General features: G+C 42.6%; 2 protein-coding genes across 12 annotated transcripts in view; both read right to left on the bottom strand.

Moving 5' to 3' along the window:
• Positions 1-1,648: 1,648 nt before the first annotated feature.
• On the bottom strand, positions 1,649-6,037 carry FAM71D (family with sequence similarity 71 member D). The gene is made up of 4 exons (XM_019551030.1): positions 5,971-6,037; positions 4,119-4,273; positions 2,854-3,056; positions 1,649-1,964 (listed from the first exon to the last, which is right to left on the bottom strand). The coding sequence occupies exons 1-4, from the start codon at positions 6,035-6,037 to the stop codon at positions 1,649-1,651; spliced, it is 741 nt and encodes a 246-aa protein (XP_019406575.1).
• A 6,021-nt stretch (positions 6,038-12,058) lies between these two features.
• Positions 12,059-19,441, bottom strand: part of GPHN (gephyrin) — a 369,172-nt gene continuing 361,789 nt past the window's right edge. For all 11 annotated transcript variants that reach the window (XM_019551529.1, XM_019551530.1, XM_019551532.1 and 8 more), the window contains 2 exons: positions 14,649-14,745; positions 12,059-13,073 (listed from right to left, as the gene is read on the bottom strand). In XM_019551529.1, coding sequence (XP_019407074.1) covers positions 12,940-13,073; positions 14,649-14,745 — 231 coding nt within the window. In that variant the 3' untranslated portion in view covers positions 12,059-12,939. The remainder of the gene's footprint in view (positions 13,074-14,648; positions 14,746-19,441) is intronic.

Below are 19,441 nucleotides of genomic sequence, written 5' to 3'. Positions count from 1 at the left end.
CTCTTTTAGTCACAGGAACCAGCATACAAAAGGGTTCATTTTAAGGCCAGCAAATATTTGGTCCTTGACATCAGTTAAGAGAAAGAAGAAAACCTGGGATAAGGCTGATTATATAAGCATAGCTGAAGAAAGGAAGTTATCATATGAAACACACTTGTATTTTTTCTTCTCTGGGTGTTATTAGAAAAGTGAGGACATAACTTTTTAAACTGGTATTTGAAAAAATAATTAAATTGAGGACAGCAAACAGATGAGGCCCTTATCGGGGTAGCTGATGAAGAAAATGGTGCACAAACCTAACCTGGTGTATTGATTTCTCTCTTCCCTTCTTACCCATTGACCTAATTTATCCTTTTTCAACAGACTTTCTAGAGTCCAGAGAAGTGTCTTCCTCTCTACAGAATAATCTTTCTTCAAGTTCCCTCTAGTTTTCCTTCTAGGGTTTAGAAATAATTATTATTTCCCTCCCTGATCCTAGCTCAGGAAGAATACGGTATTTGGGGTTCAGATGAAAGTAGCTCAGGCCTGCAGTGGAATAAAAGAGAGCACTCTGTTTAAACTGCAACAAAGCAGATTTAAATACCAGGCAAAAACGCCCTTCCTGTTAAAACAGTAAGACAGTGGAACAAATTTTCCAGGGAGGTAGTAGAATCTCCCTCACCAGAGGTTTTCAAGAAAAGGTTGGATAGGCATATGTCTGGAACAGTATAGGAGTGGTGTATCCAGTATTTGTACAGGGGTGGACTAGATGAAATTTGAGATCGCTTTAAACCCTGTGACTCTATGAGAGAGAGACAGAGGCAGCTAGGCTGAGAGACTGTTGCTTCTTGGGACTTGGTATAGTGGCTTGAAAAAGTATGTTCTGCACCAGCAGCCATCCTGGTCCCTTTGATAAATATGGACCCAAGGCAGAATTTCCACCTGTCCCTCTGGTAAAAGCCCCTTGTATGAATATGCTGCTTCTGGTGGCTTCAAGAGGAATCCTGCTTCCCTTCCTGCTCCTGGTTCCTTTTTATCTGTCATGTATAACAAGGGATAACGACTACTTTCCTAACTCTCCACTGGGACCTCTTTTCAAAGCTGGAACACTCACTTCCATTCCAGTAAGCCAAATGCCTAATGTTTCTTACCTGTCAGCCACCAAATATTGCCATCACCTCAAATATCAGGAAAATGACATCCAAAGTAACAGTGGCCATGCCTACATGGGACTCGGACTGTATAGTTGCTACTGTGTAGTAGTAGTAACCTGAGTTACTGCACAGTAGCACCAACTAATGTCTCTTTTGTGATGCTACTGCATAGTAGCCTAATACTACTGTGCGGTAGTGTTGAATAATGGTTTTTGCTATGTGAAACTACTGCACAGTAGTATTGGGTTATTGTGCAGTCAGTGTCTTGTGTAGATGCAGCCAGTATCAGATACCACACTTCTTGGTGTTCAAAAGGCTTACTCTGTCTCTATGGCCTCCATTGCCCTCAGGTTCTGTAGGGAGCTTGTAACAGGCTAGTCATTTTGATATACATCTCGTGTAAACTGAATTGTACATCGTTTAATCCATGCAATAAGGGATGTTGTCACAAGCATGAGACTCTTTTGACCAACAAGTTTGCAGAAGTTGCTAACACCAAAGTTAACACCCCTCTCCTAAAGACTTACTTTCTCTGACTGGCTCCTTGTGCCTTGCCATTTCTCTGTTGATTGTGCACTAAAATTCTGATACACCACCTTGACTTCTGCACTGCTCTTGCCGTCTGGGGGAAATCGAAGGAGGGAGATGAGCCGTACCCATTGAAGGAAGAGGGGGCGCTGCTTCTCTGGTGTGGCACAGAGCTCCAGGTAATAGCAGCGGCCACTCACCAGCTTTAGCTTGAGATGACACTTCTCAGGATTGTGAATGGAGAGCTTCACAAACTTCAAAGGGAAAAACCTAAAAGAAAACTCTCTTTTGTCATAGGGTGATCTGATAGAGAATACATGCTAAAGCACAGATGGAAACTCTTCTCAAAGACAGCATTGTATCTTTTGGCTCAGAAACAATATGGTGCGTGTTCTTGGCTACTGCTCTCTTAGGTACCTCCAGCTATTTGCAGGAGAGAGGCCCAGTAGTGGCTCAAGAAGTCTGGGTTTTTTTGGGGGAGGGTTTAGTACAGTATGTTGACCAGACCACTAGAATTAACCCCAAATCACTTGAAAGGTGACCTTTGGCCTTTAATTTCCATAGGAACACAGGAACTGATACACGTCAAGCAGTATTCTGTCTACTTGCTTATACATTCTATCCAGTCCCTCATACGTCATAGTATTTTGTTTGATTTTTGGGTTACTGTTGTACCTTGAATAGAGGATTTCTTTTGCTGCCTACAATGATGTACAGATCTTTTGTGTAGGTGGTTACAAAATAATCAATTTATAATCAAACACTACCCCTCTTAATTTCTCCTTCATGCAGAAAACCCCACCAATCCTCTTATACCTTGTCAGCTTCTGATATACTTACAGAATTACTAAGTAAGTGGTTTTATTTGTTTGTTAGCTTAAATCTTTGGCCTGGAATAGCTACCGGAGACAAATCCAAAGGTGCATGGTTAGCTAATGCTTAACTTAAGGGGCAGAACTACTAAACAGATAGAACCATGCTGTTGTGTCAGGCCTGGGCAGAAGTCTCTATCATGATGTGTACAAAGTTATTATTTACAGGGTAGCAGGTTTGTGGTTCTTATTTACGTTTAAAGGAATTTTAGGAATGAGAGGAGAAATAGTCATTAACCTTTGAGCAAGAGATGGCTCCAAAAAAACCCCAACCTTTGTGAGAAGAGTGTGCCATCTATCCCTTTTCAGTGCTGACTCACCTGCTGAGTACTAGCTCTTCTTTATGAGATGGCTGTTTTGAGAACTTCCAGAATTTTGATACAGCTTCCTCTTTGGGTGTAGGCACCGGGTGTGCTAGCAGCATCACATTGGGCAGATCTAAGCTGGGGCTGGATGCACAGATGCCTATGGTTACACAGTTGGGACGGTTGTGAACATAGATTGGTTCACCTCTCTTATTAACCTGCATGCAAAAACAGAGTCATGGCTATATGTTATGGAGTGACACTATTATAATACAGACCAAATGTGGTATCACTGGCCTGGGATTCTCACTGCTTAGGTTTTGGGAATGAGAACAGAACAGAAGGTAGAAGAATGAGAGGGACACGCTCGTGAAGATGGGAGAAGGAACCTATTCTGAGTAACGAGTGACTGGAAATCAACTACCTGGAGATCTAGCTATCTAGCTCTTATACTGGGCTCATCAGCATGTTGCCTGACTGCCTAATGTAGGAAAAATGCTTGGATGTCACAGAGTTAATTCTCCAGAACCACCTCACATTGCTTTGCATGGCAGAAGAAGTGCTTTGTTCTTGTGATCTGTCCTTTTTCAATTATCTGTGTGTTATTGTAAACCTATAAGCTTCAGTCAGGGGCTAGATTTCTTTATGTTTAAGTGCTGCATAAACACAGAACAAAGACACAGTCCCTGCCCTAAAGAGCTTACAATTTATATGTAAAAGAAGAGAAAGCAGATGGATACAGCCAGTTGAGGGCTCACAAAAGAATGAGAGAGTTGGTCAGCACAATAGACTAACCAGCACCCCCAACTGTTGTCTGATTTTTTTTCCAGGCATCAAAGAAAAGGATTGTTTTAAGGGTGAATTTGAAAGAGCTTTAGCTTTTAGTTTTGTGGTTTATTACAGGGGCACTCCTCCCACTTAGGAGATGCAACATGGGGGGGATGCCCAAAGGTGCTTTTCTTTAGAAATTCAGAAAGTGGGTGATGGAGGTTGGCATCATGGGCAGATTGCAGGGTGTGGTGTAAACATCTCAAGAAGAAAATGAGAGATAACAGGTTATGCTTGCATGTGAGGGAAGATTAGGAAACATGCATGAGAGGGGGAATATACAGTATATACCTTCGTGTGTGCTAGTTGGCATTGCGTTGAGAGTGGAACAAAGACCGAGAACAGTAAAAATGAATATAGGAGGAGATACTTCTCCAACTAGGGTATGAAAGTGGAGATAGTCTATTCATTCTATGCATGTGACAAACAAATTTTGTTGAATTGTTTTTTACCTGTATGAAATTACTTTCAAACATGGGAGCACATGTTAAAGGGGCATATTCGCCTTGGCTAAGAACTCGCTGAAGATCACCCATAATGGACGTCTGGCTCCACGAGAATTTGCTTGTACTGAAGCTCCTAAAAGTAAAGTGGCTTCCCATGTTGCCTACACACAAAAGAGGAACAAATTAACAAGTTAAGAGGGGTTGTTCCAAAAAACAGAAAGAGTCAACAAGTGGCAGAACCCCAGAGGTTAAGAAATACAACAAACATGGACTTTCTCCTTAGGTGCTACATCATGTCATTAAAGAACAGAAAAACAACATTACCGAGCATGTACATTCTTGAGTGTCAGGGGCAGCTCGATATTCAGTACATCACTTTTTTCTTATAGTGATTACTACAAGAAAGTTCAAGTCACAAACAGATCAAATTAACTACTGACTGAGGCTAGGTTCTGAGAACTGAAAGTATGACCTTCCAAAGGGTCTCAGGGAACAGAACAAGCTTTGGGAATGGAGTTAGTGTAAGGGTGGGCAAAATGTGGCCCGTGGGCCAGATGTGGCCCGCTGGGCCATTCTATCCGGCCCGCGAGGCCCCTAAAAAATTTAGAAAATTTAATATATATCTGCCCCCGGCTGCCTGTCATGTGGCCCTCGATGGCTTACCGAAACTCAGTAAGTGGCCCTCCTCCTGAAATAACTGCCTGCGCCTGATTAGTGGGATTTTTTTTAGGTGAGCACTCATAAATAAATCAGGAGGGCTATTTTTCAAAATAAATCAGAAATAATTTTAATACCTTTTAATACCTCTATTCTATATCACTTACACTAACTACTCTTGTAACTTTATTCTTTCCCCCTCTTCTTCATGAAATCTCCTATGAAACAATTCTAAGAATAAAGATAGATAGTTTATGTATAAAACTTACACAATTCCAAGTGAATCACAAAGTAGCTGATATCTGGGCTGCTGTATTTTAGCCTGTGCCTCTTGGTTTATAATTAAGTGAAGAATTGTAATATTTTGTTAGGACTCCTCAGAACAGCTGTTTGTCACTGTTAAGATGAAGAGGGTAACAGCAACAATTTACCCTTTTATAGCATCTTTTGTGGAAACATACCAATGTTCTTTAAAAATAAAGGACCTGATCCCTGGGGCTGTGCTCACTGTAGCTCAGGCACAGGAACCAAGTGGCCTTTACTAGTTTTGTGCAACCTGGTCATGCTGGCTGCCAGGAGCTGGGAAGGCATCATAATGGATTGGGTTGGCTTGTGCTCTCATAGGACAGTGGGTATCATCAGTTACATTTCTTGGCTGAATCAGGGCACAGTGAGGATGGCATAGATCTACCCGGTCCCAGATGTACCCAGTCCCATACTGCATATAATCCTCTCTCTCAGGTTTTCTTCATCAGTTTTCTGCACAAGTTAGTGCCTCTGTGCAGATACGTAGTGTTAATGAATTGCAGCAATGTAAAATGGGGCTTGTACTCATGTGACTTACCCTGGTTTGAAACATAGTATTTATGGCTCCTTCAATCTCTGCTCCATACAGGCAGGAGAAGACATGGATGGATATTTTATGACATATAGCTCAATCTTGCTTTCATTGCACATAACACCACAGTGGACAGCAAACTGGTCCAGTTCAGGTCAGTGGATGAATAATAGTTGACTGAAGCTGAGCCCACATAAAGTAGAAATTATGTTGGCTGAGAAAGGGGAACACTTTGAGCCACAATGTTGCTCATTAATACTTTCTACCATCTCCACTTGGCAAGAAGACTTTCATTCTGGTGGTCAGTGATCTGGCCTCAAAAGATGCACCATGTCCTAGCTGGATCACAGCTATACAACATACCTGGATATACAGTCATCAGCAGCGTGGCTCTGTCAAAGATGCTATTCTGCCAAAACAGAAATGTCATTCCCTGTGTCCCAATGAATACAGAATTACTTATACAGGAGAAACAGGCAGATAAAGACTCATGCTATTGCCCAGATATTGGGAAACTCCATAAGGCCATGGAAGACCCAGAATATGCCTGGGCCTGAGTCTCCAGCGGACCTTGGGAGTGTCCTGACATAGAGCTATTGGCTACTTGAGGATGAGTCTCTCATGTTTCATGGACAGTTTCATTAGGTCATGTTTCTGAGGTGAGATGGAATAAAAACAAATTTTGAAATCCCGTAATTCTTTTTTCCAGGCATCCCTTATCATTTCCCCTCGTGAAACTCCAATTAGTACAGAAGGCAGCAGCATGTCTCCCTAGCAACACAAGCTGCTCTGAGCACAACAAACCTGTTCTTTCCTTGCTGTTATGGCTTTCTATAGTGCCAAATCAATTTAATCCAGCCCACGGGGAGCAAATTCCAAAGGGGTAACATAGGAAATACCTGCCATCTACTACCTTCTTTTTAGATGAGCTCAGGTGCTACTGTACATATACACACAGAGGATCTTTGAGAAAAGTAGGTCTTGGGCCATTTCAGGTTTTGTAAGTCAAGTTCATCATCTTACATTTTACTCAGTGTCTATTACACAGTGCTGATCTAAAAGCATTGGTATCTAAAACCTCCACTGGTATCTAAAAGCACTGGTATACCTTGGAATAGACAAGCTGCCAAATTCTGCATCAGCTTCAGCTCACTCAGCTATAAATATGTTCACTGAGCTAATCCCCTAAGAATGCAGCAAATCCCATCTACCATGTGGCTATTAAAAGTTACATTCCAAGAAGTTTCCCACCAGCCTTTACCATGAACCTGTCTGTGCCAGGAGCACATCCAAATGCATGTTAGCTGGAGGAAAATGTTACCCTGAACTTTTTCTTTTGGCTGTCTCCACGTGTGCATCAGCTGCCTTGTGTGGGACTTAACTGGACTTACCAGCAGTTCTCTACAGCAAAATGTAGCAGCAGCCCACATCACTAAACTGCTGGTGCTAGTGGACAATCCAGCTGACTGTTTGCCTGCAGTAAAAGGCCAGTAATAAGAATTAAAAACAGTGCCACCAACATAGCATAGCTGCAAAGCCACTATGGCAGGGCCTTGCTGTCTAGCATGGGACAGATCCTCAGCTTAAAGTAGTATAGCTTCAACCAAAGATCTAGCTCAATGCATTTTTTCAGAGTAAGGAAAGTTTTCCAATGAAAAGCATGTCTCCACAGCTCTACTAGTCTACTCTGATTTCACCCTGACTTTGGCAGATGACATTCCTCTGTCCCTTCACAGAGGTCACAAATCAGGTCAACAGCATACAGCTGTAAAGGTGGCAGTGACATCAAATCCTCTGCAAGAATGCCTATTGAGCACTGACGTAATAATACTTCAGTAGAACATTGGTGTCAATGGGAATGCTGGGAGGTCCAGTATGTATACTCTTTCTTCTGTACCTTCCCTTGGGGAAGGAAAGGTAGGTGTTTTCCCAGATTTCTTAAGCCTCCTACAGCAGGAATTGAAAGTTTTGTACCCTTAGGGAAACAATTCCAGCTAATTCTTGAGAGAAAAATGTGACCGAAGTACAAGGGAACATTTCACTTTGAGGAAGGCAGCGCCTGTTAAATGTATTTTTCCCTGCCATATTTTACTGCTCTGTTGTTTTCAATCACATTTTACGGTGCTGGGCACCCTTAAAGACTTGTAACTGGCCAAGGGAGGATTTTTTTTCACAGGGTTGGAACAGTGGGAGATGACTGCAAAGCTGTTGCTTGAGGCTTCCCCCACCCCCTTTATAAGAGTTGGTGAGGATGACATGCTAGTGGCAGGATGGTATGCTGGAGGGTATGATGGTAGCAAAGCAGCACTGCTGAATTGAAACTGTAAGAGAAAACATTATACCATTAGATAAATCTTTGGTGTACTGACATCTTAAATACTGTATGCAGTTCTGGTCACTCCATACCAAAAAAGGGTATAGGAGAACTAGAAAAGGTTAAAAAAACTCCAACCTTTACTTTGTACCTTTTCTAGTTCTCCTATATCCTTTTTTGGTATGGAGTGACCAGAACTGCATACAGTATTTAAGAAGAAAAAAAAAAGGATACAGGAGAACTAGAAAAGGTAATAAAGGTAACAAAGATTATTAGGGCCATGGAACAACTTCCATTAAGGTGAGACTGAAAAAGCTGTGATGCTTCAGCCTGGAAAGAAGACAACTTGAGGGGGAGCTGATACAGAGTTATAAAAATCATGAATGGTGTAAATAAAATGACTAGGGAATGACCTTTCATAATACAAAAACTAGGTGACACTCGCTGAAATTATCTGGCAGCAAGTTTAAAACAGAAGATTATTTTTCCTTTTTTTTTTACAAAATGAAAAATTGGAGTGGGTATAGAAGTGCTCTGTGCACATTTTACTGTAATTTAGAGTATTTTTTATAGCACTGTAAAGTTACAGTGCTCTTAAACGTGACAGAAGTGCAGTGTTTGGGGGCGGGGGGGGGGCTCTGAGCCTCCCTGCACTTTCCAGGCTAGGAGGCAGGGGGCATTCTGCAGCCTCCTGGGGCTTCTCCACTGGTCAGAAATTTGACCGCTGTACAGAAGTTATTTAAAAGGCTGTAGATTGCTAACATCCTGTAAAATACAGCACTTCAAATTTAATACCTCATTTAACAAAGGTTAATTTAAAGCAGTGTTTCTCAACCTTTTAAGTAACAAGTACCCCCTAACTTCTGAAAATTGTAATAAGTACCTCAACACTCAATTTTCCAGGGAATTTTATATTTACAGACTATCGTGTACCAGATGTTGGAAGAAGGGCTGTGTATATAAGGCCATGATGTGACAGATGTTTGATCTGGTGTGGATAGGGTTGCCACCTTTTACACCAGGGGTGTACAACTCGAGTATGTACCTGGGCTAGAGGTGATGTTGGCCAAAGCTAGGAGGGCTGAACCCAGTGCTGCACAAAGCGCGGCATGCTAAATTATTACTAGGGAATTTAAAGCACTGCGCAGTGCATGGCATACCACATTTTTTGACATGGTTTTGAGAGAAGGAAGGGGTGAGAGAGAGAGAGAGTGTTGGGCATACCCCCTGCCTGTGTCTCGCGTACCCCCAGAGGTATGCGTACCACAGGTTGAGAAACTATGATTTAAAGCACTGTACCCATTTTTAAAGTACTATAAAGCCATGCACTTCTGTAAGTCACAGCAATAAAGTGCTTTAAATAGCGAAAAAAGCAACTTCTATACACACCCTTAACTTGTGGAATTCATTACTACAGGACATTTTGGAGGCCAAAAATACAACCAAGTTCAAAAAGAGATTAGATGAATTTATGAAGGATAGGTCGATTTGGGGGCCACAGACAACAGATAGGAATATGATCACAACTCAGGTTATTCCTTAGCCTTCAGTTGCTGGTGTCTTAGAGGGTAGAATGGGATGGATCACTACTCATGCCCTGTTTCTTATGCTATGCCTATAAAACAACTGCTACTTGGCACTGTTGGAAACTGAAGACAGACTTTTAGTTTGATCTAGTATGGTAGGTCTATGTTCTTATGGGATGATGGGTGATTGCCAGTATAGTACATTTTTTTTAAAGTTACAGTTCTCTTAGGTTGCTGACAGACATTCATGTAAAGGCACAATGGCTCCTCATCCCTGATATCAAGAGTTGTGCCTTCTGACATGACATGCGCATAGCAGAATGCACAATATTTGGGACTGGGGATCAGACCCTGATGACGTCCTATTTGCCCATCATGATCCTGGATTCTCCCCTGTGCCGGCAAAAGTACTGAACAATTAGCTGATCGTTGGCTGGCTCTGGGGACCAACTACAGCTAGCGTGAGCCCCTCTGGGGTCCCTGAAGTGAGCTGCAGATCAGCTGATTATCGGTGGTATTGAAACTGCACTGAGGTTTGAATCCCAGTGAGGTCCTGGTTCTGCCAGCAATCAGCTGATTCTTGGCTGGCTCTAGAGATGGCAGAGGGGCTCAAGCTCTGGAGTAGTCTCAGTGCTGCTGATCAGCTGATTCTTGGTTGCACTGGGGCTGCCCTGTGCTGACCAAATACTACTGACAATCAGCTGATTGTTGGCTGGCAGGGACCGTGCGGACAATCAGCTGAGCCAGTAAGTCAGCTGAGCCAGTAAGGACCATACTGGGGCCAGTTGGAGACCCCAGTGCAGTCTACCTGCCCACAGGTTCATTTTAAGGTGTGAAGGAAACCAGACACAAAATTATTACTCATATTTGTGTAATAAATTTGTGGGTGGTTTCTCATTTTGTTGTACCATTAATTGGCTGGACCTGTGGCTGTATGATGACTTTAAGATGCTATTAACTACTTGATCACATCCTATGTGTAAAGTCTTCCAGGGGCTTTGGAGCAGTGTTTCCCAACCTTTTCCAGCCCAAGGCACACTTACATTATTAAAAAAATTCTGTGGCACACCTGTTAAGGCATTCCCCATCCTCAGACCTATTGTAGCTCATTGCCATGACAAAATTCTGTGGCACACCTGTTCATTTCTGATGGCATACTGGTTGGGAAACACTGCCTTAGAGGAACTGAGCTGCCGTCTCTGGAAAATTAACTCTTTCCATGGAAGAACAGCATGAGACAGCAGTAGTGGCAATTCCATTATACCCGTGAGGTAATGCTAAACAGCAGGAGGGTGTGACACAACTATTCTCTCAGATTTTTTTAACTGCTGTATTCACGTACAATGATGGTTAGCTGTCATGATGCTGAAAGGATTTATCTTGGGCTAATCTGACTCAACCATAATATTCAGGACCATGTCAATTAACATTCTTGTTCAAAACTCTTATTCAAATTGAGTAACATTTGGCAGTGTCTACACGTGTCACTATGGCAATGTTGTTAATGGATTTAGTACTTCCAAAAGGAAGTACTATATCATGGTGCAGTAACTGTCCATACTGCACCATATGCATGGTGCATGGTTATTTTTAGTAGCTATTTCATGGTAGTGCCATAGCAGGGGAGTACATCGCTGTGGCGAAGTAGCTACTGGTCATGTGTATATGCCTGCAAACACTACCTTGCCATAGTGCATTGCTACAGTGACCTAGCATCAGGTGTAGATGCACCCATTGCATAGGTATGAATGGGCCTAAGAGCTATTTATAGGTTTTTCTTGAGTCTTACCTTATCTTTCTCTGTAACATGGGCTCTCCAACAATGTGAACTTATGAATACTATTTTTTATATTCTATACTGCCTTTTGCCTAGTACTAATACATTATATAATTCTTCACATTGCATTGAAAGGGGAAGCCTTTCACAACATCTCCCTTTGACTTGTAACTTGAAGTCCCTGTGCCCCTTCTCCCCCACTCAGCCCCTCCCCAGGTTCAACTAGAACCTGGTACCATAGTAGCAGTAGCTGAGCATCTTACAAACATGAATGAATTTATCCTAATGCCATCCTTGCAATGTAGAGAAGTGTATCTTCACTGAACATTTGTGAAACTGGCACAAAGCAATTAAACGGTCCCATTACACACAGTGGTAGAGGCTGTGGCAGTCAGGAACTGGACTCAACTGAGTTCCCATCCGAGGCCTTACCCAGAAAACACCCACAGACAGAAATGTTCTGGAGGAAGCTGGCTAGCATTTGACACACCAAATCCCAAGTACAGGGTTGTTGTAAAAGGCTGTAACCTGTAAACGGCATCAGCGTTGGACATGCGATCATCCCAACTCTGTTGAAAAGGGGAAAGAAGGCCTACAGTGCTAGATCATATCTAGTATATCTCAGGGGTTATTGTATATTTGCCATTTAATTCAGCAAAAGCACAATATGAGTTTCAGCCTTTTTCAATACCTCTTTCTATAAGAGACTTTTATATTTTATTTAGAACCATACTTTTTCAGCTCCCTCACTAACTCACCATAGACAATTCCTTTAATCTCAGCCACTGCTCCAAAAAAGAAAGAAATGTTTTGAAAAAAACAAGGCTAGAACAGTGAAATTTTAAATAATGATCAAGGATTTTTTTTTATTCATTTAAGTTTCAATATCATTACAGAAAATGTTATGGTACAGAGTTGTTTAACATTAGTTTTATTTCTTTGCTCATTTAATTTCCACACGAATGCTGGTAACACTAATATCTGTACAAGATCAGTCTTTGATTTTTTTTTTTAATTTTCAGTTCTGTACATTTTTAAATGTATTGGTTAAAAAGGCTGTCAGCACTTAAGGAAGCAATTTTTTTTGTTTGTTCAAATAAAAGGTATCCAGTTACTGCCCAAGAGTACTGAGCTGGGTGGCTGCTGGGACAAGAGAGATCCCTGAACGCACAGCGAGGGGGGAAACCTCGGGGCTTCATTGGGTTCCCAGTGCAGCCACTCTGCTTTTGGCACTGTGCACATCAACACGAGATACAAGATAAAGAACAAGCAGAAGCTCTCTGTGAAGCGGTTATGAAGCATACTAATAAGGGAAATCCAAGTGTTGTCTACGCTAGTATAAATAAGCAGACAGCCTTGTTTTAAGAGCATAAGTAGTTGTATCTTAAAGATGAGAAAAAACACAAGTTCTGCAGGCACCTACTGCTGTCTACTAAAAGCTACCGCTATCAGAACTAGCATTGAACACACAAAGCAATTGCAAGAAAGGAAAAAGTTGCTTTGATATAATCAGAATAAATTCCTTTGTTAAGATTTGTTTTTAAAGATTTTTTTAAAAGGTATTTATTTAAATTCCATTTGAAATATAGTTCAAGATGTTGACTATACTGATCAACTTTTATCCAAATCAGAAAAACTAGCTGTGCCGTTGCATATTACAGGATACAGTCAATGATATGTGGACATGCATCAAAGCTTCGCTCTTTCTGGTGGCATCATAGCCTTCCAATGACCATGACGTCCACCACCTCCCCCTTGTGAAGTTCCACATACTGCTCTGTCTTTGGAGGTAGCATCAACAGTCCATTGGCACTGCGCATACTCATCAGACGACTACTCATCTGATTTCCTAGAGGGAAATGAGAGAAAGATTCCAATTAGCAGTGCAAATGCCACAAAACATCAGTTCAGAAGAACTTAATATTCTCAATCTTTTTTGGTACCCTCAGCCTTGCAACATGTCTTGAAGGTAAACAATCCGGGCACTCAGGACCAATGGAGAAGTGAATAGAGTCAAAAGTCACCACAGAGAATGCTCTGCCCTTTGCTTCCTGCTTTTTAAACCAGAGGACTGGCAATAAGAGCATCCCTTCTGCTTGAAACAGGACAAAAGAGACTGTGCATAGGAAAACCAAAAATTCAATCATGAGGTATGTCGTAGATAAAAATCAATACCTCTGGAACTGAATCAATACATGGAACTGAATCAGAGCCTCTCCAGTCTGGGAAATGAATTCTGTGGAGTGCTAGCAAGTCATAAGCTCTGCTAACTGAAGAGTCCAGTGGCCTCCAAGGAAGGCTGCGTGTAGAGTGCAGGGTCAAAATCCTAGCCTATGCAGCACCGTGCTTTAGTATTTCCTTTTGGAACTACTAAAGCACAGCACAGTAATTGCCCATCCTGCACCATGTGTGTGGCACAGTTAGATTTTGCCGCTACGTGTGCTATGATGGGGGAGTGCGCCACTACAGCAACATAGCTGCCAATCACATGTAGACTCACATGATCACTACATTGCCATAGCGTACTGTACGGTGACATACTGCGTTGCTACGTTGCTGTAGGGCGACATGTAGACACACCCATGCAGATGGAAAAAGTGCTCAACAGTTGTTGTTACCAGGAATTCTGGGAGCAATTCAGGATCTAACAGTACCCTCACACATCACAAACTCTGTTAAGAGAAAGTGATTTTGACTGAGAGAACACTTACCATCTGCCAGCTCTTCTGGCTATTTCTCACATTCAGCTAACGTCATCTCTGGTTTTTATCTGAATTAAGATTCAACCTGGCAGCCTCCATTCAAACCCCAACTTATATTTGTGTTTAGTGCAAACATGAAAATAAGCAAGTGTGTGCAAAAACAAAGATGTATGAATGTATGTGCAACAGAAGGTATACACACAAGCAGGAAGATGTACACAAGAAAACATGCATCTAGAGTGAGCACATGGATAGGCAATCATGTGACCATACCCTTGAGTATGCTAGCAAATGTGTTTGCCACATTATGAGTGCATGTTAGTGTACATACATGGATGTGTATTAGGGCTGTGCAAAGCTTTGGTTGCTGATTCGATTAGAGGAGATTTGGCTCAATTCAGAAAAGATTTAGAAAGCTTTGGAGATTCAGGTAGTCCCCACTCGCTGCTGGAGGGCCAGATCTCCAAATCAGGTTCAGCCAAATTGATTTGGGACAGTGATATGAATCACTGAATCGAATCACTGTCCCCCAAATTTGAATCCAAATAGTAGCCGCTTCGCACAGGCCTAGTGTGTAAGTGTATGTTGGTGAATGAGCAAATATATGTATGCGTGCATGTACAGACACATACATGCATACATATATTGAGAACAAATGCATGTATGTGTTTGATTGGTTGTAAACATTTCTGTGGTTGAGTGTGTCTGTGTAAGTGACTAACCTGTACTCTGTGCCCAAGGCAGTGGTTCTTGGTGATGCCAAGTCAGTATGCACCGATGGTATTCTGGGCGAGGATCCAATTTAACATCACATGATAACTGCAAGAGAAGCAGAGAAAGGAAGAAGAGACAGCCTGTCATTCACAGTCCATTATCCAAGATACCCACATTGTCGGGCCAACTTGTTCTTTCTTGTTTCCTTAAAACTTGGGTTTGGGGTTGATGTCCAAGACCCATTTAGGGTGAGATAAAAGCTCAGAGGTGGTAGTGGTAGCATTGAGAAGAAATGTGTTAGGAGCTGGAGCACAATGATTATGGCATTAGAATATCAAAGAGTGTCTGGGAGTTTGTTTTTGTAAAACAGATACAGGTTTCCCTTGCTTTATGCTGTACATGCATTCCTGGAAAACAGCGCATAACTGGAATTCGCATAAAGGGAACCCACTTTACAATGTAACAAATAGAGATACATTCCAAGACCTCAGCTGTACTGACCCCCAGACCTATTTCTACCAGTTTTACAGGAGAATTTTGGTACTCACCAACAGCAGACAGTGCATACAAGCACAGGGCACTGTTATAATGGGGATGGCAACTACAGAAAAGTGTTGCGGATAATGAGCGTGGAGTACAGATCTACACAGGAGACTATATTTTGGTGTGCATCACTCTTACAATGCATCGCACAAAGCAGCTGACTGCAGGCTTCCACCACACTGATCGCATAAGAGTGAATTTATCTTGCATATAACAAACTTTTGGTATAAAAAGCGTCATCACATAAGAGCGAATTCACACATACAGAACCCGCATAAAGTGAGGGAAACCTGTATTTAAAATCTTGTTTTTCACTAAGGTTTGAAGAGAACAGCTCTGTGGAGAAAAAATATTTAGAGTTTGTTCATTATTCCTGGATTATGCTACACATCAGTAGGACTGACACACATTCAGACTACTTCCAGTTATGATGCAAGGGAAATATTCAGGCATTGGCAAGAAAGAGGAGACATAGGAAAAAACTCCTAATTGAATTCAGCAAGAGCATCTCTCAGTCTGGCCAAGGGCATTCCAAACTGAGGTCCCAAAAACTGAAGTACCCAATATCACTGGCTTCTTTTAAATATTTTGGACAAAGGACAAAGGAGGAATTGGGACTACAGAGGAAGTGCAGGATGGGGACATATTAAGGGTATGGTGATTAAAAAAAGGGGAAAGAATTTAAAAGAAAACATAGAAGGAAAGGAAAACCTAGAGAACAGTAAAAAAGAAGAGTCTGAATGAGAGACAAGAAAATGGAGGAAGTAAGGAGAATATGAAGCTCTGGGGAAAGAGAGAATCCCAAGCTATGATGAGAGAAGAAGCCTCAGTTACTGGCCTGCTGCCTTAGGCACCCACTGGCTGCCAGGTGGGAACGACAGAGGAGAGAGAAGCAAAGGCAGTGGAAGGCTGGGGCTTCTAACTAAACTACAGGTTAAGTATTAGGAAGATGCTTGAAACCAATTCTTCCTTCTCTATGCACAGGTCAGTTCCTGGTGCACCAAGGACCCTTAACTGACCACTCAGTTTGAGCAGCCAGAGCTGAAGCTGAAAAAGGCAGCTTACTGTTGTTTTTTTCAAGGAAGCAACAAAAGGAAAATCATTTCATAATAATAAACTTATGGATGTGTACAGAAGTTGCTTTTTTGCCATTTAAAGTGCCTTATTGCTGTGAGTTAACAGAAGTGCATGGCTTTACAGCACTGTAAAATGGGTACAGCACTTTAAATTAACCCTTGTTAAATGAGGTATTACATTTGAAGCACTGTACATGTGAAGAATATTGCTGTAATGTATGGGATGTATTTTAGTTTGCTATGTAAAAAAGTCATTTAAATCAAAATATGCTGCCAAATGTGTACACTGTTACAAAATGTAACATGCTGCCAAAGTGACACTGTTACGCAATTAAATCATTAAAAAGGACAATTAAACCACTAAAAGGGTCAATTTCTTCACGTGTACAAGGGCCCTTAGTCACGTGTACAAGGGCCCTGAATATCTGTTTGTAGAAGGGCCCTCTTATTCTATGATTATGAATAAGTCACAAGGTCAGACTTCTGACAAAATATGCATTTCTATTCCTAAACCTGTGTTTACACATGGACAGCTTTATGTAGCCTTTTCGAGGGTGAGAAGTTTTGATTCCATTAAAGTATTTGGTCAAAGAATAACTAAAACTCCTGTATTCAAATGAATACTTTTGCAATAAAAATTTAATTGCAAATGTTTGCAGGTTTCAGATAGTTTTCTATGATTCTGTGGGTGGAGTCTCCCCAAAAGGGGTGCAAACTAGAGACTATACCTTGTAGTTGATAGTGTTTCAAATTGCATTTCGTGTTTCCTTTGTTTTCTTTGCCTGAGTTTTCTGTAATAGTTCTTTTATGTTTACACTGTTTGTGAGGAGAGGGTGTTGTTTATGTTGGACACCCCAGCCAAATTCAGTGATCTGAAATTTCTGGGTGGGGTCTTGAGCCACAGTAAAAAATGATTTGGTACCCTAAAATTTGAACCTGGTCTTTGTTACTGCCAACCAGTGCCTGGCCAAAGGGTTACAGCTAGGGGTGCATCGACAGATTTTTTTGACCAATGCCAATGGCCGATTTTAATGAGGCGTATCGGCTGATGCCGATCCACTTTCCGATATGTGGCTGGGCAGCTTGGAGAGCAGCGTCCAGCTGTAAGTCTGTTGTAGATGAAGGGGTAAGGTGGGGAGGGCAGATTGAGGCCCCAGCCGTGAGGGAGGGAGTGGGGCTGGGGCAGGGGCACAGGCAGGGGCAGGGGAAGGTGCTGCACAGCTGGGGCAAAACTCAGGATGGAGCCATAAGTGTATTGTCTGGGGGGTGGTTCCCACTGTTGCATATACCCTGGGAGGGCATGAGGGGTGTGTGCCCCTGCATCTGCATGTGAAGTGAGGGTGGGCTGCTGCTGCAGGCTGGGGTCAGGGTGGTGCCAGGCTCTTCCCAGTGGGGGGGCTGAGTTGGGCTGCACTTGGGGTAGGAGGTGGCAGTGGTGGGAGTGGGCTATGGGGGGGGACTGAAGCCCCCTCAATGCCCCCTCCCCCCTTCCCAGTGCCACCACTGCCCACCCTGAGTACAGCCCCAGCTTAGCCCCCACCAGGAAGTGCCCAGTGCCACACCCAGCCCTCAGCAGCAGCCTGCCCTTACCCCACATGCAGATTCAGGGGCACATGCCCCCCACGCCCTCCCAGGCTATGTGCAACAGCGGAAGCTGCCCGCACCCACACCTCCCAATGAGCTGCTTACGCACCCTGGTTGTGCAGTGCCTGCCCCTGCCCCACTCCCTCCCTCACCGCTGGGGCCTCAATCTGCCCCCCCGCACCCCTGCCCCTTCCCTCACAACAAACTTACCAGCTGGATCCAGCTGCTCTCCACACTGCCAGGCTGCGCTCCTGGCCACCTGTGTGCTGCGCTGCATGCACAGGGCATTTATCAGCCACAACATGTCTGCATGCATGCACAGGGCATTTATCAACCACAACATTGGCCACATCAGCCAAAAAAGCCAATTGCTGATACTGTCAATTTTCCTTATATTGGTGCCAGTCTGATATGGGACTGATGTGTCTGGGCACTTCTAGTTCCAGCTGAATCCAATTCCACAGTAGACTTCAAAATAAGGTTCTCTTATTCTAGAGTAAGAACATCTTTCCAGTGCAGTACTAATCAGGAACAGCTATTTTGTAATAACTGCCTTTGACATGCCCTTGGATTTCTGATTAACACAGCACCGAGAGTAAGGTATAGCTGAGTAATTTTTCATGCTGTATTTCACTTTAGTATATGACAGCTTCATTATTAATCTCACCCCACTTAATTTAAAACACCCAATCTAACTGCTTTAATGGGGCTTGGGGTCCTGAGTCCAATCAGCTCCATATGAGCAAGGAATATTCTTAGCATTAATATACATGTTAATATGGTTGTAGTCAGAAAATAATTTTGTAAAAATCATGCCTTCTAATTACACTTATCTGCCTCCTGTGCCCCTCAGTCAGAACTGCAGACTTTAATGACACAGATAGTTTACTGCTCCTGTCCTGCACAGCTAACACAGCTATGGGAGGGGGAGCTGGTTTTTATTCTGCTTAGGTCACCAGCAACAGGAGAGTCTGCTCAGTTTTGACTGCAGGATGTTTATTACCAGTGAAGATTGGGTAAATTCCCATTCATACAGCTAAATTATTTCATCTCAAATACCTAACCACTCATGTGACATACCTACTGAACACAATGAGTCAGTTTAAGACCGTTCTGGGATGGAATCCACCAGGCTCTTACCACCTGTGGAGCAGCACAACACAGCTGTTCATAAGTGAGAGTGCTGAGAAACTTATCTAGGGAGAATTAAGATCAGGAAAAAGTGATCACCTTGGTTGCAACTTATTCAAAAACCTTGGATTGATATAATCTGCAACTTAAAAAAAAATCCATGGGGAAGTCAAGTGGTCAGAATTGCAGATTTCCATCTTATCTGAAAGAGTGTTTCAACAGCACAGTTCCCAAGGTGCTATAAGATAGTACTGGTAAGGTACTGACTCCTAAGGGAGTGTGACATCTGTTGCATAACCAGCAGCCCCTTCCTCCCCCCATTCATTTCAAACTTTCTTAACCTGTGGGGCTGACAGGACCATGGGATAGTTTCATAGTTTCTAGGGTTGGAAGGACCTGAGTAGATCATCTAGTCCGACCCCCTGCCATGGCAGGAAATAATACTGGGGTCAAACGACCCCAGCAAG

Source organism: Crocodylus porosus, unplaced genomic scaffold, assembly GCF_001723895.1.
Source record: "Crocodylus porosus isolate Cpor-Errol unplaced genomic scaffold, CroPor_comp1, whole genome shotgun sequence".
Classification (NCBI taxonomy): Eukaryota; Metazoa; Chordata; order Crocodylia; family Crocodylidae; genus Crocodylus; species Crocodylus porosus.
This window is presented reverse-complemented; position numbering and strand designations above follow the sequence as displayed.